Source organism: Homarus americanus, unplaced genomic scaffold (assembly GCF_018991925.1).
Source record: "Homarus americanus isolate GMGI-L3 unplaced genomic scaffold, GMGI_Hamer_2.0 scaffold48354, whole genome shotgun sequence".
Classification (NCBI taxonomy): domain Eukaryota; kingdom Metazoa; phylum Arthropoda; class Malacostraca; order Decapoda; family Nephropidae; genus Homarus; species Homarus americanus.
The window spans coordinates 1,872,581-1,898,909 of NW_024723833.1; the positions used below are offsets into that span (position 1 = coordinate 1,872,581).

Genomic DNA, 26,329 nt, shown 5'->3' on the forward strand with positions numbered 1-26,329 from the left:
TATTTTATGCTTTTGGCCTTTTGTTTTATTGTTGAAATGTCAAAAGAACAGCAGATACTCCTATGGGTACAATGAGAAGAAAATATCACCATTCATTATTAATAGCAAAGAAAGTGGTACTGTGTTCATATAGAAATTTTGGGGTCAACAGAATTAATATACTGCACGCTTATAAATGGAGATATACATTTTACATTTTTAAGCACAAACATGTCCGTTAATCTGGACATTTACTGCTGTTTACATACGATCTTATATAATGACCATATCTAATAACAACTTATACAGTTTATCGAGCACAATTAAATAATACAGTAATGCCTGATTATTAGGATACTGTATTTTGTATTTGATCCTTTAACAATACATATGTGGGAATACAGTACTACTTTGAAACAACTGTCGGCAGACGATGCACTTGCTCGTGCTGTCATCTACTTTATTAAGAGCAGGGGAAACTGTCGGTGTGTTTCCATCAGCTGACTGACTGTCTTCATTTTATATTTATTTAGTAAACCTTTAAAAACTTACAGGAGATATACAGTATTAAAACTATTTAATGCTTCTTACACGAAATGAAACATCAATGCCATATTTAATGTTCTTACACTAAATGTGATGAGGATAAGCTACAGTACAGGGGGTCCCCGAGTTACGAACGTCCGACGTACTAACACCCGCTGATATTAATGAGGTCCCATAAGGTCAATTGTTTTAAGAATCCGACATAGGTACAACTGGTTCACAGTATTAACGTACAAGAACTAGTTTGCGTGGAGAGTAGCGGCGAGGCCAAGCGATGGGTGGGGAGTACTGCGTCACCCAGCCACATGCCTTGAGGGAGCGTCAGTACGCCTTACCCTCACCTCAGTAATGTGTGTGATCAAGTACAAACATTTTTGTTTTTTGCTTATTAACTCTATTTTTCTGCCTTCATCATGACTCCCAAATGCAAACCTGATGCAAGTGATAGTAGTGCATCCAAGAAAAGGAAAACAATTACAATGGAAGTGAAAGTTGATGTATTTAAATGCTCTGAAAAAGGCAAAACACCCACAGTCATTGGTAAAGCGTTGGGCTTCAGTCAGTCAACGGTCGGAACAATTTTGAAAGACAATCACAAAATTCTTGAATATGTAAAAGGATCTACACCAATGCACTCAACTGTGTTAACAAAACAAAGAAGTGGATTGTTAACTGAAATGGAAATACTGTTAGTGATATGGGTGGAAGATCAGCCAGCCCAAGGTTTTAGTGTAAGTGTTTAACTTTAATTTTTACTTTCCTTTACTATATTTTGTAAATCAATTTCTTCTTTTCTTTTAAATTAAGTGATTTGAGATGTATAAAAGGACTTAGGCTATGATATACTGCACATAAGGTGTGTTCCGACTCATTTATATTTCCGACTTAAGAACGTCCTCAAAAACGGAACTCGTTCGTAACCCGTGGACCCTCTGTACCATCAGTATGTTAGATAAAGAACAAGTGAGGGATAAAATATAGTAAAAACATCTAAGACAACACTCTTTCTCGCTTTAATACCAATTCCATCATTTCAAAACACTTTTTAAGAAATTTTAACTCTCCTTGAGTATGAACACCTGCTTCCAGAATTACAGTTGTTCAGATTCAAGGTGACTCATGTTTGAGTCACAGTGCAGTGTTGGGCCTGCTGGCCTTTGCAGATTATGGCACCTGCTGGTGCTGCCATATAGTGAGAGCAAGAAAAACTGCCAGTGCATCTCCATCAGCTAATCAAATGTCTTCTCTTGATTTTGATTTCTTATATCTTTAAAACATTTAATGAAACCTGCAATATTAAATTTATTTAACACTTCTCTAAGAAATGAAACATTATGTAGATATAATTAATGTTTAATTTAATATCTGTCATTCTTTGTTTGTAAACACCTGATGTGCTGCTATAACTACCACTGTAAATTGGCTGCACAGATTTATATCATTGATATCCTGGTATGGATGATATAATTTTTACTAAGTTAGACATTCACTTGTAGGCTGTATGTCTCAATATGCAGTTAAAATGCCTTAAAAAGAAAAAAATGCATTTAATAATTAGACTTTGGCTTGGTCCCTATGGGTGAGATACCACTTACACAGAGGGACCCAAGCCCAATATGTCAAAATGCCCCTCAAAACAGAAAACTTATGGAATCTGTAACATGATCGGCCTCAAGGATTTCAGATAAAGGACCCTCAACCAGTAAAATGAAAACACTGCATCTACATATGCTTCACACAATAAACAGTGCTGGGCTATGCACTGTAAATTGTGAAAAATTGATCACAAAGTGTTGAAGAGACAGTCAACTTCCTTACTACTACAGCAACTACCCCCTTGCTAGGTTCTTACCACATTAAAACACTTGCAATAAAGGTAAAAATGGTATACTATTACTTTAGTTGCAAAACTTAGAACTGTGTAGCCCAGCCCAAAAACCCACATGCAATAATGAGCACTTGGCTTTCATATGAAAAGGCAATTAGAAAAAGACACCTTTACCAACAGAGGTTAGTGGCAGGTAGTGAGGTTAGACACATTTCCCTTATTGTAACTATGCCCAAATAAGTGGTGAGCAGGTCATTCTGGCACTCTATGACAGCCACAACTTTTACCTCCCAGTCCTAGGGGGACTGTGAATTTCCAGACCCCGTTTTAACCCTTTAACTGCTAACTACTCGAGAAAGTGTATCCCCGTAAGAGCATGATATTTTTTGTTTTAAATTCAAAATTACTTTAAAATAGTATAAAAACATAATATGGACAAAAAACACAGAAACGAAACTGATTTTGTGCATTATGGGAGAAACCATCATGGTAGGCCAAGAATAAATGGGGAGAGGTAATGACATAAGTCAGAAACCTGACAAGAGACCATGCAGCATGGAGATATACCATCAGATAGCTGCGGCTAATCTATGCAAGTTTGGAAAATGGCTGTAAATCAATAATGATCATTAATGATAGAGTGAGAAAAATTTTACAGTTTAGCAGAAGAAATGAATAGAATTGCTTGCAGATAAATACATGATACACACAAGAAGTTGTATGTACCATTTGTAAAATTGCTTATCAAGGCTGTTTACAAAACAACCACTGACCTCACAAAACTCCCTATACTGAAGGGCTGAAAACAATAAAAAAAATATATATATATATATATATATTCATATATGGATAAAACTATCTTCTTTATTCCAATAAGTACAAACTTACACCACAACACATTACAGCAAATTAAATAAATAATTATTCATAAAATTTTACTAAGATGAAACACTGCCCTTCAATATTTTACAATTTTGGGGCACATGAGTGATGTGAAATGGAAATTAACAAATAAAAATCTACTCTATACACATATATGGCAAAAGTACATTACAAAACATGTCAGGATAGCTGTTGAAAAATATATATTTTATTCTCCACTCCACAAGAAGGAAAAGAAAAAATAAACTTTATAAATGAGTGAATACAAAGAATAATCCATAAATAAACAAATCTACTTAACTTAAAGGTACTGATAAGAGGCTTTTGCACTGAGGTTTAGCATGATCATGTTTTACTTCGCCTTCCTTCCTTCCTTCCTGGCCCACAACATGACTACAGTAAAATGGTTAAGGACTCTCATCATGACCACCATTTCTGTTTCTGTATAATCTCCTACTGGATTTTGGCTTAACCTGAGACTTGGAGGTACTTTTACTATTGCTTCTTTCTTCCAGCAAATTATTATTGAGAATTGGGGAGACTGAAAGATGAACTAGACTAAGGAGACTTGGATCGGTGAGTTTTGATTTTTTTCTGTTACTTGTATGAAGTGGTGATGAATGTTTGTGGGAAATGCTGCTTCCTGAAGGCTTCTTCTTTTCAGAGTCGTCGTCCAAACTCGTGCAGTTCGAAATACCATTTACAGGTACAATATTTCCCTCTCGTAAGGGCGACAACTCTATGCGTGGGCTCAACAAAATGGAATGTTTTTCTTTTTGTAAACGGATGAAAGTTTTTAAGGTAGGTGACCCAGGTACACTCTTTACAGACCACTCACCCTCTGCAATGTTGTTTAAAGATTCGTTTCTTTTGCAATCTGGATATGAAGCACACGGCTGGTCTTCCGTGCTTGTGTCATTTTCTAATTCTGAATGAGCAGTGGAAGAGTCTGTTCCCACTTTACTTACCTGCATCATTTCTAATTCAATCCTCTTACCCAAGAATTCATCAGCTAGTTTTTGAGAATTATGAACTGCATCAGGTTCTTTCTTTGGAGACAACGTGATTAGTTTTTGGAAAAATTCCGGAGTTATACTAAGATCCCTTGACATGTGGCGGGTAAATCTGTAGGGAGTAATAAAGGATTCACTTTCTTTTTGGTTCTTTTTCTTCCTCTTTGTAACAGGAGTTTCAAAGTTATTGCTAGAAAGCGAGGAGTCCAAGTTGTCGCTACAATTTGAACGAACACTATCACTTTGACTAAGATGCAATTTTACATCACCACTCGAGTTCTGATCCGATCCTTCGTTTGAGATATTCGTTTCTGAAACTTGGTAATGTTCCCCACTTTTTGTAATCTTTAACTTAACTCCCTTTCTTTTCTTCTTTTTAGCTTTCTTTGTTTGACCCTTTTCATCAACTACAGTCTCATTATCACCTATATTATTCTTGATATCATTTACAATAATGATAGAGTCATCCTCCGTATCTCCCTTCACCTCGGAAATCTTTCTCTTCTCACGTCTAGGTTTAGTTATTTTCCAATCATTTGGAGTTTCTGGTCGTCTTCGAGTCATAGTATCTCTATGAACTCTGCTTGGCGTCTCTACAGCGGAAATTTGTTTACCAACAGGAGAAAGGTACACATCAATTTTTTGCTGTTTACACCATTCATCAGAACTCAAATTTCCTGTTGGAAATCTATTATCCATTTTGTTTTTATCATTACTTTCTTGTTTTGTATTATCATATTCTTCAAGCCAGGATGAAGCTTCTGATTCATTTGATGGAATTCTGGGTAAATTTTCAACATTTTTCAAAGGCATTGTAAATGGGGTATCTGTAAAACATTTTACTGGAGTTAAAAAATCAGAATCCTCATCAAAAATTCTCTTTTTATATTGTGGTGTTAGCTTACAATTTTGTAAATACACATCGTCATCAGAATTATCATCATCACTAAGTTCACACATTGAAGTTATAAGTTTTCTACAACTTCTCTGGTTTCTTTGCTTTTCTGCATCTTTGCTTTTCTTCATTCTTTCTGAAAACCTCCTTTTTTTAAAGTCAGTTCTATTACTAGTTACTCTTTTATTCCTCATGTTCTCTTGAATTATGTCTTCCTCTAACTCATCACTACTCTCAGAATAATGTCGTTTTGCTGCTTTTGTAGAATGAAGTTCCGCAGAAACACCTTCAGATTGTATTTTAACTGTGTTGGTGACATCAGCTTGAATTTCTTCATTTACATCTTTATTTACTAATTTTTTTTTAGACATTTTACCTGTAGTACCACAACCAGACAATATTTTCTCACCTTCTTGTGCAGATACTTCCATCTTTGATTCATTTCTAGACAATACATTTTCTGCTACTCGAGTGGGCACTTTCTCTACTGCTTCTTTTACAGAGATTTTCTTTGACTTCTCAATAGTAGTTGTATTTTCTGTAACTAGTACTTTTTCTTGGCTTTTATTCAAAATTATTTCCTCCTCTGCCTCTTCTATACATATTTTCTGTTTTGTTTCCTTCGATACACTCAGTTTGGTCTTCCTACAGGTTTTCTTTTCTGCTTCACTTGTAGAAGTATCTTTCTTCATTTCTTTTAAGCACATGTCCTTTAATTTATTTTCTGGTTCTCCGACATGCTTTGCCTTTTTTGCTTGATATGTTGACATGTTACTTTCACTGGCAGACATTAGTCCCTCTGCTGTGTTTAATATTAATTTTTTTTTACCTTTGTTTAATATCCTGTCAGTGTTTTGGTTCAGTGCTTCACTGTTTCTCATGGCACAGACATTGTTGATAAGGAAATCATGTGAACTTTCTGTTTTCCTGTCATCAGTATTAACCTGTGGTGACTTCATTATTACCTGTGTTGCTGTGACATCAACACCACTATACATGGAATCTTCTTTGTTCCTCCTCTCAATTTGAGCTCTCACTTTAGGGTCCATTGAAATTTCAGGGCTGACTGAATATTCTTTTTCAAATTTAGGATCCTTTTTGGGTGTAGTATGATCAGTAAAAATGGAATTCAAGTCTAATAAAGGCATCTGTTTTTCTGGCAGAGAACTGCGCGAGTCTTCATTTTGGTCACAGCCAATTTTCAGAGGAGACTGGTCTATTTTCTTCTGGGGGCTTGAAAGAGTACTGAGGATGCAATTAAGATTAAATTTCATAATCTCATCATCTTCACTTACTTCAAATGCTCCTATTTCAGAATCTGGGTAAATATCTTCCCCAAATATAAGTGAGCTCATCATTTCAACATCTTCTGGACCCATGCCAGGAACCATTGATAGGTCTGCATCTATAAGGTTTGGTGTGTTTTCATTAGCTGCAGTAGAGCCAATCTCCATCTTTTGAGTGCTCTCCTCTGAGAGTTCCTTGACTGGGTGAACTCTAAAAGGTGTATTAAAAAGAACTACTGAAGGTTTTGAAGATGCTTTGTCTCCCTTTGATGGGGATACAAGTTCAATTTCATTTTCTGTAAAAGAAACAATACCATCTAATTTCACAGGAGAAAATCTGTTTTTCAGAGTCGTGTGAGGAGTCTCTGGAAGAAGGTCTGGATCTTCCCCAACATTTAATTTTGACAAATATTTAATTTTTCTGGAAGGAGTATTTAAACCTTTCTCACTCTTCGTGGGTGTCTTGATATAGTTGTTTATCCCATCCTTTGCTACTGGAACAAAAATTTCAGAGCTATGGAAGGAACTTTTCTGGGGTGTTTTGCTTGGTGTTTTCATTGGAGTTTTAAGAATGCTCTTAGGAGTTTGGGGATTGGAGATGAAAGATCCATCCTTATTATTTGGAGTTTGAGAAGTGTTGGCAAGATTAATGTTTTTACTTGGGGTTAGAGCCAAACTGAACTGGACTCTTTTACTTGGGGTCATTGTTGACAAACCAGTATCAGAATTATGAACACTTTGATTATTTTGTTTTGGAGTGTTTGGACTTTGGCACAGTGAAACAGCATTGGAGTTATTTTGTCCTTGACTTAGTTTGTCTTTACTGGGAGTGAAAAACCCTTTGAAAGAGTTTACACCACTATCTTTTGATGAGCTACAACTTGACATTTTTCCGGGTGACTGATCTATTTTTCGAGTAATTTTAGATGGTGTACACAGTGACAAGGCTCTCCTCACCTTTTTTATTGGAGTTTTTCTTAAATCTAGTCCAGGAGATAAAGATAAATGACCTCTTGTTAAATTTGCACGTGTGCTCTTTGCAGGGGAATTGGTGAACACTGGTAATGACAAATTTGAAATATCACCAACTTCTTTATGGCAGGTTTCCATTGTTTCTAACCTTTCCTCAAATGTAGTCTTGGTACAGTCATCAAGTCCAAAGTCTAGCACCTTCCTTTTTGGAGTTAAGCAACTTTTCTCCTCAACACTTTTAGAGATGCCCTTCTTGGGTGGACTGGACTGACTAGCTGGTACAATCTCAGAGAAGAGAAAGTTGGCATTACCTACATTTTGGATAGTAGTTAAATCTAAACTGCGCCTATCAGAATGTCCACGAAAGCGGTCTGCTAAAAGCTGAGTCTTGGCTCGTTCCCAGTTACGAGAGCGTGCTCCTGAGTAGAAGGAATTTCTGCGGGTGACAGTCAGGCTTGCTCGTAGCCTGCGAGGTGTATATTTACTCACTCCTGTTAAATTAATTCTATAATTAGGAAGTCTTCAAATCATGTTATATATACGAGGTCTGACAATTAAGTTTGTGAACTTGGCGTGTGGCTCAACAGGCGGCAGCACTGTAACGCGTGTGAGTGGTGTGTGTGTGACTTTGATCCGTTCTCTTATTATTCCAGTTGTGTCGTCGATTCCAAGCGAATCGGATGTGTGCAGTGGCATCTATTGTATTAGAGCGTTTTCTGGTCTTGTTGCTATAATGACAGATTTTGTTTTAGAACAAAGAACAAACATCAAGTTTCTTGTGAAACTGGGGAAAACTGGGCCTGAAATTTGGGACATGTTAACCTAAGTTTTGGGGGATAAAGCACTAAATAAAACATCAGTTTACAAGTGGATTAAGTGATTTTCTGAGGGAAGAGAAGACGTGACAGGCAATGAGAGAGAAGGACGACCAACAACGAGCAGGACTGAGGTTTTAACTGAAGATTTGAAGATGAGAAAAGTTTGTGCAAAAATAGTGCCGAAAAATATCAGTGACAAACAAAAACAAAGAATAGATATTTGTTCACAACTTTTGGAAAGAGAAGAAGCTGGAGATGACCTGCTGCACCGAGTCCTTACTGGTGATGAGTCATGGGTCTACCAATACGACCCTGAAACGAAACACGAGAGCGCACAGTGGAAAGCTGCAAACTCACTGAGCCCCAAAAAGTGTCGCATGTCAAAGTCGAAAGTGAAGACAATGCTCATCACTTTTTTCAATTCTAAGGGTATACAGTAGTTCACAATGAATTTGTTCCCCAGGTTAAGGAGTGAACCAGTTTTACTATCTCAATGTGTTTAAAAGACTCAGAGAAAAAGTTAGACAAAAATGTCCAGAACTTTTCGCTGGAAACAAGTGGATCTTGCATCATGACAATGCCCCAGCACACACGGCACTGATTTTGTGGGAGTTTTTGGTCGAGAAACAAATTACCTTACTGGAACACCCTCGTTATTCACCTCACTTGGCCCCTCGTGACCTTTTCTATTTCCTTTGCTGAAGAAACACCATCAAGATGTGGATGACATTCACAGTAGCACGATGGCAGCTATAAAAGCTATTCCAGAAAGTGAGTTGCAGAAATGTTTTCAGGGATAAAAGAAACGCTGGTGTTTGTGTATAGCACCGCAAGGGGAATACTTTGAAGGGGACCACAGCGCCGATTTTCAGTAAGGTACAATCAAAGATAAAAGTCGTGTCGTGGTTTTGTCCGAAGATTAAATATAACTCGTGAAACATTATGAGAGCCCTACCACAAGGCAGAGCGCACCAAGAGTTTTAGCCCTTATACATATGTTTTCACCAAATTTCACGACACGACTTTTGTCTTTCATTGTACATACCGGCGTCTGTCGCATGAGTTCGCGAACTAAATTGTCAGACCTCGTATACTGTACACACACATAATCACTCTACATATGCCTTACTCATATACTGTACTCCTTTATATTAAGCTTCAACAAGTCTATGCTCTGCTTTATATCGACTATTGCCACCTATTCTTTTACAAATAAAAAAATAAATAAAAAATCCCATTATCTGCAGAACACTGCATATCTAAGATATGTAATTTGCAGGGAAAAATAATTCTTATTGGCATATTACATATTCAAGTACTGTACTGCATAAAAAGTTCCAAGAATATAAAACATACTTTTGACATCAGGACTTTCAACAACAAGTGTTGTACCGGTGCTCTTGAGAATTCGGTGTTTGTTAAATATGGTCTGGCCAATTTTCTCCCCAGGAGTTTCAGGAACAAGAACACCACCTAAACATTGGGAACACAAAATTAAATATTGATAAGAGACGGATGTACTGTACACTGATAAGGTACACAGCAACAATGAACACCTCCATTACAAATTCATCTCCATATCACATTTAGCCACGCTTGAGTGAGGAAGGGGGGGAGAAAACTGACTGCACACCCCTCCCTCTCACCCACAATGTGTTACACCACCCACACATCTCTCTCTCTCTCTCATCTTCATATGCTAAAGATAAAACACGCTAAATTATATAAAATATTGTCCTATTAAATGGAGAGCTAAGTAAAAAAAAAAAAAAAAAAAAAAGCTACATTCATAGATGATACTTTTGCCCCAGTCAATTTTTCACCCCCAAATTTATTACTCCCTCTTAAGAAAGCCCATCTCTAGGTTCTAAAACTAAACATTTAAAATCTGAAGAAATTGTGGGCTGGTAGTGATGATACTAGATCCAAGACATTGCAGGTATGGACAAGGTTATTATTACAGGTTACACCACAACTTTGAAGTCGGGCTTTAAGTTATGAAACGCATCCTGCTTGGGAGTGACAAACAAGATGATTGCAAAGTAATGAAACATCATAGAGTATATCAAGATTTTAAACAATGGCTACTTTCTTTTGGATCTTCCTAGAACAAAATTTAAATTAGAATTATTGTCAGAAATATTTCTTCCTTAATTCATGACCTTGATTTATAAGACCTTTGATATTTTACCCAATGACTACCAAAATTTATAAGCTTCTTTCTAAACCTTTAAAAGTTGTGTGTGGTTCCTGAAATGCCAAAAGTGGAACTAGTTGATATCATTATGAGTACCTGTCATTATTATAACACCTGTGACACACTTGGCATAATTACTGGCACCTTTGAGATGCTTGAAGCGAAAGAATTTACATTCGAAAAACATTAAAATATGCACAATTAATATCTTACCCTTGTTTGACTTTGGAGTTGTATATCCTTTATCACGTGTCAATGACCCCTTTGAAGGCGTTTTAAAGGAATTTTTGGAAGGACCCATTGTCGTTCTGTTCTTCTTTGGGGTAACAGTCAGTGATTTCTTATGCTTTTTTCGAGGACTACGCCTCAGCTCTGACACTGACCCACCTCCAAAAGTCTGGCACCGTTGTAACTTTGGCTTTGTTGTAGCCCCATCACTCAAGTCAAAAAGGGAACGTCGTACTTTTCGTATATTATTATCAGCAACTTCTGGAACACCACATAAAACTAAGATGAAATAGCAAATAAAACGAAAATTTCACCTTAAAACACAATTCTTAAGACAAAAATTAATACAATGAATTCTCGAAGATCCGAACTACAAGAGGGGACCACCTGTCCGGAAAAGCCGATTGTCCAAATCTTCCTGTCAAATGTACTAAATGTATAAAAACGATAATTTTTTTTATAAAAAACACCAAAAATACATTACATATTATCCTGACTACTGGGGTTGGTTATACAGACTTTTCCTGTGAAAAAGCCATAATTTTGAGCTACATATTACTGTACTCATTTGCACTCAAATGTACTACACTAGCGGTCACAATTTTTATTTATTTATTTTTTTTTTTTTCGTAAAATATATGATGTCTGTATTCAAATTATTCGCTGTCTTGCAAGGATGCCAGCAATGCAAGTTATATTCCGCTAATTTTAGTCTTTGACATTTTATAAGATAAAAACTTTAAGCCTAAAACTACCTTCACCCTGTTTTGGGAATACTTCTTAGCCCAGAACCCCTACTTTTTTTTTTTGCCTGAATCTTCCAAAATCCGGATCTTTGAGGGTTTACTGTACAGTAATATCTCCGTTAGCCGGAATCCCTCAAACCCGGAAATCTCCGATAGCTGGAATTTACCAAAAATTTCCGATGTTGAAAATCGAGAGAATTTTCTGAAAATTTTTTGAATAAAGATGAAAGTTAAAGTATTTTTTGGGGTGGAGTAAGGGTGGGGTATTAGTGGTCTCATATTACGGACCTTCTGATGGGATGTCAAGTCATCCTTTCTTGGGTGGGGAATTAGTGGGTCTCATGACCTGAAGATGTCTTGAATAAATACGAAACCTAAAGTATTTTCAGGGAGATTATGAAAAGTATTAATGAGCAAAGTTGTATCCCTTCTACATTGTTACATAACATTTTAAAATATGGAGTGAGAAAGCAGAAAGGTGTGGGTGATTAGAGAGATGGAGTGGAAAGGAGTGATAACATGCACCAATGTTGCCAAGCGATAAGCTCCTCAACAGCTGATCTTTTAATTCACCTTCACACAGTCACACAACAAGACCCAAAATTATGGCATTATCACAGGGAAAACTGGTCAGGATATTATGGTATCGAATGTTACGGAGTATTTCAAATAAATTCTTCTCCCAGTACCCTTCACATACAGAAAAATACTTATTTTTACCCTCTAATTCAGCTTGTCATTTAAGGAAATGATATTGGAAACGTCTCATAGAGAATCATTATGGTATCAAATTCATCTCTTTAAGACAAATACAGTAAAGATAATAACTTTTGTTGTGAACTAAGCAGGAGGGAGAAGGGTCCATTGGGGGGTAAAGGTCACCACAACCCGCCCTCCCCCAAAGGGTCGCCTCACTGTGTCTACTGTACTGACTCATTCATGATACAATATTGTTTATCTGTTTTTCATTAATGAGTGAAGATGCATTACAGGTATTGTAGTAATCTGGACTTATTAATACCTGTACCCTTCATATGCAATAGAGTATAGTACTATGTATATACCTCACAGGTAAAAAATGTCATTCAAGACATCTTCAGGTCATAAGACCCACTAATCCCCCTCCCAACAATGGGTGACCTGACATTGCATTAGGTCAGGTTAGTATCGTGACCCAATAATCTCCCACCCAACCTTCATCACAAGTGTTAAGACATGATTAGTTATGTATTACAGTCAATTGAGTGAAGTGACTGCCTATTCTAGGCTAAAGATGACAGGATCTGCTGGAGTACAATATATACAGCACACAAGAACACTTGCCAACAGTGCATAACAGAGACGCGACCGATCGCCCAAGCAGCTAACGAGCCGATCAGCGGCGAAGAGGATAAAAGTAACACAGCTCTATTCACGCCCATATCATATAGAGCTTTTGTTTTTTAAAATATATTTATTTACCAAACTTTTAGATAGAGTATTCAGGATTATTTTGATAAAAAAATGGTGTACAACGAAATTAGAACTGATTTTACTTACTCCGGTATCAACATGTCTTACGTTTATTTTTATAAAAGAATGGAATTCCCATCACTATATCATATAGAAATATTCCGTTTAAGGATATCTTATAGGTAACGTTTCGTAGAGAATTTATTAAGGATCATTATGGTGTCAAATTCATCTCCCTATCACAATTAGCCACGCTTGAGTGAGGAAGGGGAGGGACTGACCACGCGACCCTACCCCCCAAAAAGATTCGCCTGCATCAACACACACCAACACCACCCACACATCACACATACACCCCTACATCACACACAAACACACCCTCCAACAACCACCCACACACACCCTCCAACAACCACCCACACACACCCTCCAACAACCACCCACACACACCCTCCAACAACCACCCACACACACAAACATTCCAACACCACTCACACACACATTCCAACACCACCACACACCCCCAACAACCACCACACACACACCCTCCAACAACCACCCCACACACACACACATTCCAACACCACTCACACACCCCCAACAACCACCCACACACACCCTCCAACAACCACCCACACACCTCCAACAACCACCACACACTCACACACATTCCAACACCACTCACACACCCCCAACAACCACCCCACACACCCTCCAACACCACACACACACATTCCAACACCACTCACACACACATTCCAACACCACTCACACACTCCCAACAACCACCCACACACACCCTCCAACACCACTCACACACACACATTCCAACACCACTCACACACCCCCAACAACCACCCACACACACATTCCAACACCACTCACACACACACATTCCAACACCACTCACACACACATTCCAACACCACTCACACACCCCCAACAAGGGAATTAAGACAGCAAGCATAAGGAGTGAAGGTCTTATTGTATAACACATCTGTGTGTGTGTGACTGCATGGTAGTGAGTTAAATATCAGCTGTTGAGGAGCACTTGGCAACACTCATTTCCACTCCATCTCTCTAATTACTCACATCTTTCTGCTTTCTCACTCCATATTTTAAAATGTTATGTAATGTAATGTTGAAGGGATACAACTTTGCTCATTTATACTTATACTTATCACAATCTCCCTAAAAATACTTTAGATTTTGTGTTTATTCAAGACATCATCATGTCATGAGACTCACTAATCCCCAACCCAAGAAAGGGTAACCCGACATTCCATCAGGTCAGTAATATGAGACCACTAATCCCCCATCCTTCCTCCACCTGACATTGCATCAGGTCAGGTCAGTTACACGAGACCCACTAATCCCCCACAGCTCCATGGGAGTGGAAAATAACAGTCTTTGCTGTAACACACAGCTTCATTCATGCCCATATCATATAGATTTTTAATTTTTAAATATAGTTATTTAACCAAACTTTTAGATCAACTATTCTGGATTATTATAGTAAAGAAATGAAGTTTCTAACTTAATTAGAACTGTATTTATGGATTCCAGCAGTTTAGACTCAAGGAAAACATCTCCAGCACCCAGAAACATTCTGGGGAAGCGAGCTAGTGTCCGTCTGTGTAAGACGTCTAGTTTAGATACTCGGAAACTTTTCACAGTAACCGAAAAAGGTTCTGGGGATAAGGAATTTTTGGGGGTTTGAGAATGTCGTCTTGTTACCCAGAAATCTGTCATCCACGGAGGTGCCCTGCACCAAATGTTCCGGCTAACGAGGATATCACTGTATAAAGGAAAATATAGATAGATAAATAATCATTCAAAAGCCTACTTTCATGTACTGTATACTGTACTGACTCTATACTGACAATCGCAATTACTTTTAGATACTAAAACTAGACAGAGCTTAAGGGTTTATAAGAGTCATCACCATTTGCTGGTGAAAGCATTTCCAAGTTTCATGGCTCACCGTAGTATCTCTGATAGGCCTTACCAACATTGGTTTTGTTTGGTCATCCCTTCTACTGGAGGTACACACACTATAAAAAGTATCAGCAAAAGTTTTTGTTGGACAATATGACAGGATGGACTAAGGATTTTGACATCCTTACTGAGACAACAGGAGTCACAGTGATAATTTTGATATCTTGTTTAGTGAGTGTACCTTGCATCCAAAAAGTTATTTGACAGATGATAAAAAAAAAAAATTATTGCTTGAACAGTGGTAGGGCTGCAGAGTAGGCCACCTGTATTCCCAGTCGACTACAGTACAGTATAAAGTTAACCAGTTACTTTATGTACAGGAGAAAATGTTGCATTTTATTGTTACAATGCAATTTTAAGTAACCAGGCTACTGTATTATAATTATTACAGTATATTCTACACTGATTACTTGAAGCACTTTTCTTCACCTATTCTTTGGGTGTCAATCTGCCACCCAATCAGCTGCCTTGCTACAAACTGACCCTATTTCTCACTCGCAAGCTTTGAGTGAACAGACTATATAGGTGCTGTAGATACTACCAAACACCTTAAAATATATTTTCTTAACTAGCAATGAATACCGCTATAAGTTAAAATTATCATATACTTCTCTGACAGCAAGAGAAAATAATCAGTAAAGTAAAATGGATTGGTTACATTACATGATGCAGAGTACTGTCTCCAGAGAACACTACACACCTTTGTTTGATGATGAAGCAGCCTGTAGTGGCCTACATTGATCACTGACAGTCCGTGATAAAGCTCTTGTGACCTTTGGAACTACAATGCTGCGTTTACTGGCTTCCTTCAAGGACGGATGACGGGAAGACATCCTGCGGCCTTCTCGTGACTTAATAGAGCCTGGGTTCTCCACTGACCCAGGTGCACTCCCGTAGCTCAAGACAGAGCTTCCCTGCATATTATAAGCTAATTACAACAAAAATTATAGTCTAATGTCAGAAGTTATAAATTAAAAATTTTCCTTGCAAACCATTATTTTTTTATTAAATGGTTATTTTAATTTCCTGTTTATAAAGACACTTACACAAAAATAATATGACAGAGAGATGAGCACTTGCTAAATATAAAAAATAAGTAAGACTACATGTAAATGAATACAGTGATCCCTCGGTTAATGAGCGCCTCGGTTAACGAAATTTCGGTTAACGAATTACCATCCATAAGATTCTTCACTTCGGTTAACGAGCAATCCCTCGATTAACGAATTCCTTACGAGCGCCCCTCAACATATTTTCGCTTGCTCACTAGCTGTCGCATTAGTCTGCCAATACAGTAATCGGTTCTAGGGCTTAGATTCCTTACTATTTTAGTAAATATCAAGAAGTTTGTACTAGTCAACAATTTTAAGTCTTATATTAAAATTCTTAGTCATTTTAACAATTATTTAACATAATTGAAGTACAGGGAAACTAGTTTTTAGCGAGCCAAACAGCCACTCAACACACCGTACAGGCGTCAGTCTCTGTGTCTTTTCAGTGGAGATAACATCTTGCTTCAGACTCTCCAACATAAACTATTTTTTCCATTTTTACAGTGAAATTATTGGTCATTTTGAAATTTATTTTACATATTGATGATATATAGTGCAGTGCAGTGTTGATTTAAAAAAAATGTTCTTTATTTACAGCAATTAAACTTAAAATTTTAGTGTTGAAATTGTTTTTGAATCCAGCATGGGTCCCAAGAAACCAAGAAAAGCGATTTCAATCCAGGTGAAACAGGAAATTATTAAGAAACATGAAGAAGGCATCAGAACAAATGTGCTTAGCAAAGAATATGGCATGTCGACATCAACTGTGTTGACAATTCTTTCACAGAAAGACAAATTCAAGGAAGTGAAAGTGAGAGACAAATCTACCAGAGTGTTTAAAGGTAGATCCCTAATATCAGAAACAGAGAGGTTACTTCTCATTTGGATTAGGGAAAAACTAATGAAAGGTGATTCAGTTTCGACCAAATTTATTTGTGAAAGAGCCAGGGAGATTTACGAACATTTAAAGGCAGATCAACCTGGTTCTTCAGGCACAGAGTTTGAAGAGTTTAGGGCCAGCAAGGGCTGGTTCAAAAAATTTAAGAAAAGAAGTGAAATTTTTGGTGTTGTTAGACATGGTGAGGCTGCCAGTGCTGATAAGGAAGGAGCAGCAAAATTTTTAGTGGACTTTAAAGAACTGGTGGATGAAGAAAATTATCTTCCACAGCAAGTGTTCAATGTGGATGAAACTGGGCTGTTCTGGAAAAAAATGCCCAAAAGGACATTCATCACCAGAGATGAAGCCTCTTTACCTGGGCATAAACCCATGAAAGACCGTCTCACTCTATTAATTGGTGCCAATGCTTCAGGGGATTTCCGACTGAAGTCCATGCTTGTCTACCACTCCGAGAACCCCAGGGTGTTCAAGCAACAAAAAGTGGTAAGAGGACAGCTTGGAGTTTATTGGAAATCCAACAGTAAGGCATGAGTGACAAGACAGCTCTTTAATGAATGGGCAGTTGAGGTGTTTTGCCCTTCTGTGAAGAGCTACCTAACCACCAATAAACTTCCTTTAAAGGCTCTTCTCCTTATGGATAATGCCCCTGGTCATGACCCTCAACTTGCCAGCACTGTGGAGTCTCAATTTGACTTTGTCAAAGTGTTGGTTTTGCCTCTCAACACTACATCAATCATACAGCCAATGGACCAGAATGTGATCAGCAACTTTAAGAAGCTGCACATGAAGAAAATGTTCAGGAGGTGTCATCAGGCAACTTCCACTGATCCTGAACTAACACTGGCACAGTTCTGGAAAACACAATTTAACATCATGGAGGCTGTAAAATTGATTGTGTCCTCATGGCAAGAAGTCTCCACTAGATCCCTAAATTCTGCATGGAAAGCACTGTGACCATCAGTAGTCCATGATTTTGAGGGATTTGAGGAAGAAGCAGAGTTGGACCAGGAGATTGTGTCCATTGGTCAGTCATCGGGCCTTCAAGTGGAGGAGGATGATGTAAAGAGCTTGTGATGTCTCATGAGGAGGAACTTACTCCTGAAGACTTGCAGCAACTGGAGGAGATGTTACAGGTAGAGGCTGACAGTGGTGAGGAGGAGAAGGAAAGTGATGACCATATGTCTACTTCAGATTTGAAAGATGTTGTTCACTACTGGGAGAAGTTCAGGAAACTGGCTTCAAGGTACCCTAATGTGGAAAAAGCATAACTTGCTTTGTGTAAAGTTGAGGACACAGTTGTCTCCTTCTTCAAACATCAGTTAATGATGAGGAGGAGAGATGCCCCACAAACATAAATTGACAGTTTCTTCACTAAAAGGTAGCGGGAAAGAGATGCTAGCCCTCAGCCTTCCACTTCAAGAAGGAGAGAGGATGTTCCTGCTGGAGAATCTGTCAGTCCAGGGGTTCCTGACATTTTCATGGAAGGTGACTCACCTTCCAAGAAGCAATAAAATGCTTCTCCTCCACTTCCCTCTCTTCTCCCTTCTCCTCCTCCACCTCCCACTTCAAATTCACATCAGCATTATCATCCAGGAGCCTTCTACATAAACACCTCATAGTAAGTGTACTTTATTACCTTTTTTGTTGACTTTATGCAATTTTCGGTGAGCTGGAACCAATTACCCAAAAACCCATTGAAACAATGGTTTCGGTTAACGAATTTTTCGGTTAACGAGTAACCTTCTGGAACGAATTGTGCTTGTTAACCGAGGGACTACTATAGACAGATCCAAATCAATATGCTCTCCCTTCTTACACCATAAGAGCACAATCCAGTATACCTCGTAACAACTGTCCATTTTAATACCCTCCAGTCACTTTTAGCTTCTCTAACACCCATTACACATTTGACAGTTGCTATGGGAGTCTTGACAACACACATGGAAATTTACCTTTTTTCTCTTTAATGTTTAGTGGATCTTTTTCTTCAGGAACAGTTATTAGATTTGGCTACAGGTGACCTTCATGTCTGGTTATACTGAACTCAATCCAGCAGTGTACAAAATAATTGTCAAAAAATTATTACCAAACCTAAAGGGGAAGTAAAAGCAAAAAAGCTTCCCTTTCACTGAAGCATAAATGAAGCAAACGGTTTGTAAGAAGGTTCTCTGTCCTAAGGACACCTATTAGATCAATCCTACTACAGATCTTGGATAGGAATATATACACAAGGACTGAGAGATCTGTCTAAGTCAAAATATGCCATTACTTTGTAACGAATTATATTAAGAAGGACAAAACAAATAAAACCTAAGCCATACTTACATGTGACTTGACAGAAGATGGTCTAGTGTCTGCTACTGATCCAATGTCCCCAGTTACAACACGAAGACACTCTGGCAAGGGCTGGTTCAGTTCTTCATAGATTTCCACTAACAATTCACCCATTGTCTCTATGTAACTGGGATAGCACACACAGGAAACTTACAATTACTTCTATATATTATGTTTTACAATATCAATTACACACAGCAATAGCAGCAGTATATAATAGTTGTCTATCATGAATCAGCAGTACAGTACTGTGAAGTATTCATCCTCCCAAGAGAAAAGTAAGAAATGGAGGACTGATCCTGAAATTTGATTTTATTACTGAGCTTGTGTTGGAGACTGTGTTCATAAATTCACACGCTGAAAACCCAAAATTGCCAAGACCTAAACATGAGACTGAAATCAATGAGGAAATTAAAATCAAACCAAGAAATTCCACAAACGATGAACAGTAATTGTATAATAATAAGCTGCCCTTAACTGTAAGCTACAGGTTTCTTGCAAAAAAGGTTTGACCTCAATTCTTAGCTGCAACTCAGAGACAAACCATCACTCTAACTCTTCAGCTGGGGCTATGATAGAACAATTCTACCACTGTATGTGCAAAAAACACAAGTACTGTACAGTAGATAAAAATTTGTCCACTAAGAACATTTTTCAATAAATAAATATTCTTCTTAATAAAGCAATACATATCTTTGTGCCCCATGTATACAACAGGACATACGCAATGTTGACCTTAAGCACTGTATTTTTTTAATATACAGGACAGTACTTAAATATTTACTTTTATTATATTGGATACAAAAATCAATAAAGCAGAAAAGAAAATATATTCCTATGAATATCAGTACTGTATCCGACAATTAACAATAATAATATTCACACTGCCATTATAAAACATCAATGCTCCACAATAAAAATATTTTTTTTTTAGTATACGTACAGTAAAAGTGTAACATAACAGATTTACTTATTTTTAGCTTACCAGTTATAAATACTGTACAGTGTTCTTTAATACTAGACCACTAAAAAAAGAAAACATTAATGTTCTATAGATATATAATGGGCAGTGAACCTAAACTTTCAAGTGGGGGTGACAACACATAAAACACTACTGAATGCCTTCACCAAATAACTAAATGTACATTACTACCTTTTACAGATACTAATAAATTTATCTAAGAATTATTAATAGTACAGTACTGCACAGTAGAACGTCGATTTAAAGCAATTCAATTTAAGATTATTGATTTAAAACGACACCCACAATTAAGGACAATCTTTTAATTTAAAGCGAATCTTTCCTATTTTGCGCCAGTCAATCTGGTGCATCATATTTTAAAATTTGCGCCTGTTTCTCAGGGCGCTACACTGTCCTAAGGGCAAAGCTGATACTGTACATGTACTCAAACTAATGTACTAAATGATTATCAAAATATTTGACTAGTGCAAACTATAGCATGTTTATATTAAAATGAATCATTATCTTATAAGAATTCCAGCAATGTAAATTATATTCTCTCCGGTCACTTCTGTGAAATTTTATAAGCAAAAAACAAAAACTCAAGCTAAAGGACACTTCCCTCCCTCCCTCCCCCCACCCATCTTACCAGCCAGGGTTTGGTGTTTTAGGCTTAAAGTTTTTATCTTATATAATGTTACAGACTAAAGTTAGGTGAATATAATTTGTATTGCTAGAATCCTTACAAGACAACGAAAAATTTGAATATAAACGTCACATATTTTGCACAAGAGATACATTTTTTGCTCTTATAAAGAAATTCTTAAATTAGAACTAAAATTTGTATGTCTAATTCAAATTATAGCATGTTTATATTCAAATTAATCACTACAGTGAGTTCTGCTATAACGCGTGTTTTGATAACGCGATTTATGAATTAGGAACGATATTTGTATAACGCGAACGCTTGTTTGCTATAACGCGATTTTTGCTTACTATTTCTCCAATTTTGTGGTATTAACTGTGAATATGGTAAAGAAGAATATCTCCAAGAAGCGTTCTGGTGATAGAATTCCCGGTGATGATCGTAAAAGAAAGGATATAACACTTGAAGAGAAGCTCGATGTTATCAACCTCAAAATCACCCTTCTCCCCCATCAAGTTACATTCATATTTTTTCAAGGTAAAGTATTACATTTACTGTATGATTTCATTATTAGATATGAATGTAACATTTATTTAGACTGTGCTATCCTTTGTGTTAGGCTAACTACTAAATTTTTTCGATTTCGAGTAATCTGCACCTAACCCTATTTTCTCCATAAGCCCTGTTATTTCTATTACGCGATTTTCTAGAACACAATATTTTACAAGAACACAATTATCGCGTTATAGCAGAACTACCTGTATCTTATAAGAATTCCAGCAATGTTAATTATATTCTCCCATGTCAGTTCAGTGACATTTTATAAGAGAAAAACTTAAAGTCACTCCTAAAAACAGATAAATAATTAAGCACTAGACCTTGGCATCAACTGTCAAACATATCACTCACCTCCTCCTTCCCCCCACTCCCATCTTCCCAGCCAGTAAACAGACCATTTTGCATTCCTTAATTTTAGCTGTGTTGATTTATGAGTGTTTGTTTTAACATAATACAGGTAGTACCTCTCTAGTCTGGCAACCACGGGACTTGACCAGTGCCGGACCATGGAAATTTCCGGACCATGAAAATTCACCCTTTTCCTGGACAGATAGTGACTTGTGCTTACACTTGGAAGCACTAGCACCACTTTCTCTGCTTCATGGTCTCTTTGAAGACATATTGAAGGGCTAAATGTCGTACAGTAGCTTCTCAAATTTCGCGAGTTTTTAATTCAACGTTTTTTATTGGAATACACACACACACAAAAAAAAATTGGCTGTGGAAACTCGAATTTCGACGGGTTTGAACGGCTCGTCAACGTTCAGAAGACGTGCACAATCCTGTAAACAGCGTCATTTCTCTTATGTACAAAAGATTCATTATTGTTTATTACTGAATGTCTTTTTGATTGAATTAATGTTTATGTGTGCAAAATGAGCAATACAATTCATTAATAATACGTGGAATATTAAAACACACAAGGAAATGAGACAGCATTGTTTTCGTTGATTACAAAACCAGTGACTGACTGGTTCTACATATAAAACTGAAGAAAATAAGACCATGGTTGTAGCTGTAGTAAAATTAATATGGTTGTTTTAAGTAATGTTATTTAATGTTAATAAATGGAACAATAGAAGTAGCTAACGTTAATGGTAAAGAAAAAAGAGAGATCGCGTACGCAAGTGCGCACATGTGAAAACATATCGTCATTACTTTTCATAAGAATATGAAAGCAACACTTATTTACCGTTCATATATATTTTAATTAATGTTTCTGAATTTTTTTATTGAATTAATGTTTGTGTGTGCAAAATGAACAATACAATTTAATAATAATACGTGGAATATTAAAACACACGAGGAGACGAGACGGCTGCCGGCATTGTTTTTGTTAATGCTTACAAACCCAGTGACTGATTGGTTCTACATATAAAACTGAAGAAAATAAGATCCTGATTGTAGCTGTAGTAAAATTAATGTAAAAAAAATTAACATGGTTGTTTGAAGTAATGTTATTAAATGTTAATAAATGGAACAATATAAGTAGCTAACCATTAATGGTAAAGAAAAAAAAGTGAGTGCGCGTATGTAAGTGTGCTAACAAGTTCGACGAGCTGGCAACTACAGTCAGGGTCAGCCGCCGCGAGCGTCGTTGCCATATGTGAGGCTTGGCAAATTGTGCCTGAAACGTGTCATATTGAGGGATATCAACTCTTTCATCACCTTCGTTCACATAGACGCGGAGGGGGCGTTGCCCTCTTCTGTCAAGATGACCTACGCCCGTCAAGCCTGGATGTTCAAGTCCCAGCAGATGTGGAAGCATTATGGGTACGTGTCGTGCTACGGGCCCACCCGCGCAACACTGCTTCCATCATAATCTGTGTGGCATACCATCCTCCTCGCTCACCCACCAGAGACACTCTTATCAATCATCTCATCACCACCTCAGACCACCTCAGAGTTAGGTACCCATGCGCCAAGTTAGTATTATGTGGGGATTTTAATGAAATTGACACCACCGATATCCAGGACCAACTATCACTATCACAAGTTGTGACCTTCCCCACACACGGTCAGAATACCCTCGACCTTATCTTAACTGACTTAGCGGACCAGTACCAACCACCTCAACCAATGCCTCCTATCGGGTGTAGCACACACTTATCAGTGCTCTGGTCCCCAGCTGCCACTCCCACTCAAGTACAGAGACCCTACATCAAGACCTACAGGCCGATTACTGACTCTGCAGTGCGCCTCTTCGGGCAGTGGATAGTTCACCATCCCTGGACTGAAGTACTTAGCGTGGATGACGTGGAAACCAAATGGATAAATTATACCAACACCACCACGCAAGCTCACCACCACTTCTTCCCCGAGAAGTCCGTCAGATCTCACCCAGCTGACTTGCCCTGGATCACACCTCGGATCAAAAGACTTATGCAACAGAGAGACAGAGCCTTTCATCTCAATGACCACATCCGCTACAGGTCCCTTCGCAACCGAGTCATCCGCGAAATACGCACTGCAAAGAAGTCCCACTACCCAACCAAATTACAACACCTGAAGCAGACCAACATCAGTCAATGGTATGGTAAGCTTAAAGAACTCTGTGGACTAAACAATAAGACACACCCCCTCCCCTTCCTTAGCCATCTCACTAATGTTGATGCAGCTGAGCAAACAAATAACCATTTCGCTACTATATGCCAGACGCTCCCACGGCTTGACACAACCACTCTCCCTGCTTACCTACCAGCCCCCCTTCCCACTGACTTAGTAGAAGAATTTGACGTAGCAAAACGCCTGGACAAACTAAAATTAAAACGCTCTACCACCCCCATTGACTTACCAATGAAACTCTTCAAGGAGTTCTCCCCGGAGCTTGCTAAACCCCTATGCTCCATCATCAATGCTTCTCTCAGTCAAGCCAGATGCCCAGCTGACTGGAAGACCTCTTATGTATCACCAGTGCCCAAGTCAACCAGCCCACAATCCTTAAATCAGCTACGACCTATTGCAATCACCCCAATACCCAGCCTAATCTGTGAAAGTTTTGTGTTCGACTGGGCTTATGCTGATATTGCAGGAGTCGTAGACCCTCAGCAATTTGGCAACATGAAAACTTCCTCCACCACTCACTGTCTTGTCAGCTTTCTCGATTACATATACCGCCATCTCGAGAAACGAAAACGTCTGTAGCTGTCGCCTCATTGATTTCACTAAAGCGTTCGACCTAGTCGACCACAATATAATCATCAATAAAGCTATTGACCTCGGGCTTCGAGAAGTCTTATACCATGGCTTACAGACTTCCTCAGTGACCAACGCCAAGCTATGCAGCTTCCGAGGGGCTGTCCACCTTTCAGTCACTCACCTGTGGCGTCCCCCAAGGCACCAAGATGGGACCACTCTGCTTCCTTATGCTTATCAATGATGCCCTAAGAGAAACCCCTGCTCGCTGGAAATATGTCGACGACTCCACCATTGGGATCAGCGTCAACAATTCTGCTCCCAACTATACCGCCCTTCAGGATTTATTGAACAGTCTCCAAAACTGGGCACTCAACAACCATGTCACCATCAACCATACCAAGACCATGGTTATGCACATCAACCTCTCCTCCGACATTGTCCCACCTCCTTCCATTACTCTAGGTCCGAACACACTCCAGGTTGTAGATTCCACGAAGCTCCTCGGCGTCACCATAGACAACAAACTAAATTGGAAACCACACGTCAGTGAAGTTGTCAAATCCTCCAGTTTCCGTCTCCACCTCCTCCGCCGACTCAAGTCCCTCGGAGTTCCTGCACCGAGCTCTCCTCAGTGTTTACACAACATTCTAAGCTCACCTATGCCTCCCCCACCTGGTCTTCCTCCCTAAATGCCACACAACGTAAACACCTAGAAAAAGTGCAAAAGAGGGCATGCAAGATTATTCTCCTTCCTACCTAAGGTCAAGGAAGCGCCAACACACTGACCCTTTCGACTCTCACTGACCATCACCACACTCCTCATCTGCAAATTTGCAAGAAGCTTCTACACCATGCCCACACCGCCCTACTACTGACTCCAAGGAGATCCCTTATTGTCCGAGAATTGCTGTTCGACACCACAACCGCGATCCAGCCCATACGCACTAATCCGATCGCTATAAGAACAGCCCAACCTAACCATTGTAAAAATTATCAATAACTTGTAATAAATCAGTGGTCGTTCCCAGTAAACACTGCTCCTTTACACTGTCACCATGTTGAAATGAACTGTAGAAGCTTGAGCTTTCTTTCCACATCTAGTTATTTGAGCTTTTCCACATCTAGTTATTATATGTCTATTTGTGCTTCTTCTATGTTACTTGTATATTATTTGTAATTGCAACTCCATTCCCCCAAATATGTAACTGTGGCATTCTAGCCTTCTAGCGCTACTTTTCAATAAACCGCTAATTATTATTATTATTATTACATGTGAAAACATATCGTCATTACTCTTCATAAGAATATGAAAGCAACACTTATTTACTGCCTATATAAATTGAAGGGTTAAATGTTGTACCTGGAGAGAGAGAGAGAGAGAGAGAGAGAGAGAGAGAGAGAGAGAGAGAGAGAGAGAGAGAGAGAGAGAGAGAGAGAGAGAGAGAGAGAGAGAGAGAGAGAGAGAGAGAGAGAGAGAGAGAGAGAGAGAGAGAGAGAGAGAGAGAGAGAGAGAGAGAGAGAGAGAGAGAGAGAGAGAGAGAGAGAGAGAGAGAGAGAGAGAGAGAGAGAGAGAGAGAGAGAGAGAGAGAGAGAGAGAGAGAGAGAGAGAGAGAGAGAGAGAGAGAGAGAGGGAGAGAGAGAGAGAGAGAGAGAGAGAGAGAGAGAGAGAGAGAGGAGAGAGAGAGAGAGAGAGAGAGAGAGAGAGAGAGAGAGAGAGAGAGAGAGAGAGAGAGAGAGAGAGAGAGAGAGAGAGAGAGAGAGAGAGAGAGAGAGAGAGAGAGAGAGAGAGAGAGAGAGAGAGAGAGAGAGAGAGAGAGAGAGAGAGAGAGAGAGAGAGAGAGAGAGAGAGAGAGAGAGAGAGAGAGAGAGAGAGAGAGAGAGAGAGAGAGAGAGAGAGAGAGA

At 38.5% G+C, this 26,329-nt stretch overlaps 1 protein-coding gene across 1 annotated transcript in view; it reads right to left on the minus strand.

Moving 5' to 3' along the window:
* Window positions 1-1,523: 1,523 nt before the first annotated feature.
* The window catches only part of LOC121863725, a 57,258-nt gene continuing 32,452 nt past the window's right edge, over window positions 1,524-26,329 (minus strand). The window contains exons 10-14 of the mRNA XM_042362474.1: window positions 19,116-19,251; window positions 15,541-15,754; window positions 10,630-10,905; window positions 9,576-9,692; window positions 1,524-7,892 (exon numbers count right to left, since the gene is read on the minus strand). Of these exons, the coding sequence (XP_042218408.1) occupies window positions 3,643-7,892; window positions 9,576-9,692; window positions 10,630-10,905; window positions 15,541-15,754; window positions 19,116-19,251 (4,993 nt within the window). The 3' untranslated portion in view covers window positions 1,524-3,642. The remainder of the gene's footprint in view (window positions 7,893-9,575; window positions 9,693-10,629; window positions 10,906-15,540; window positions 15,755-19,115; window positions 19,252-26,329) is intronic.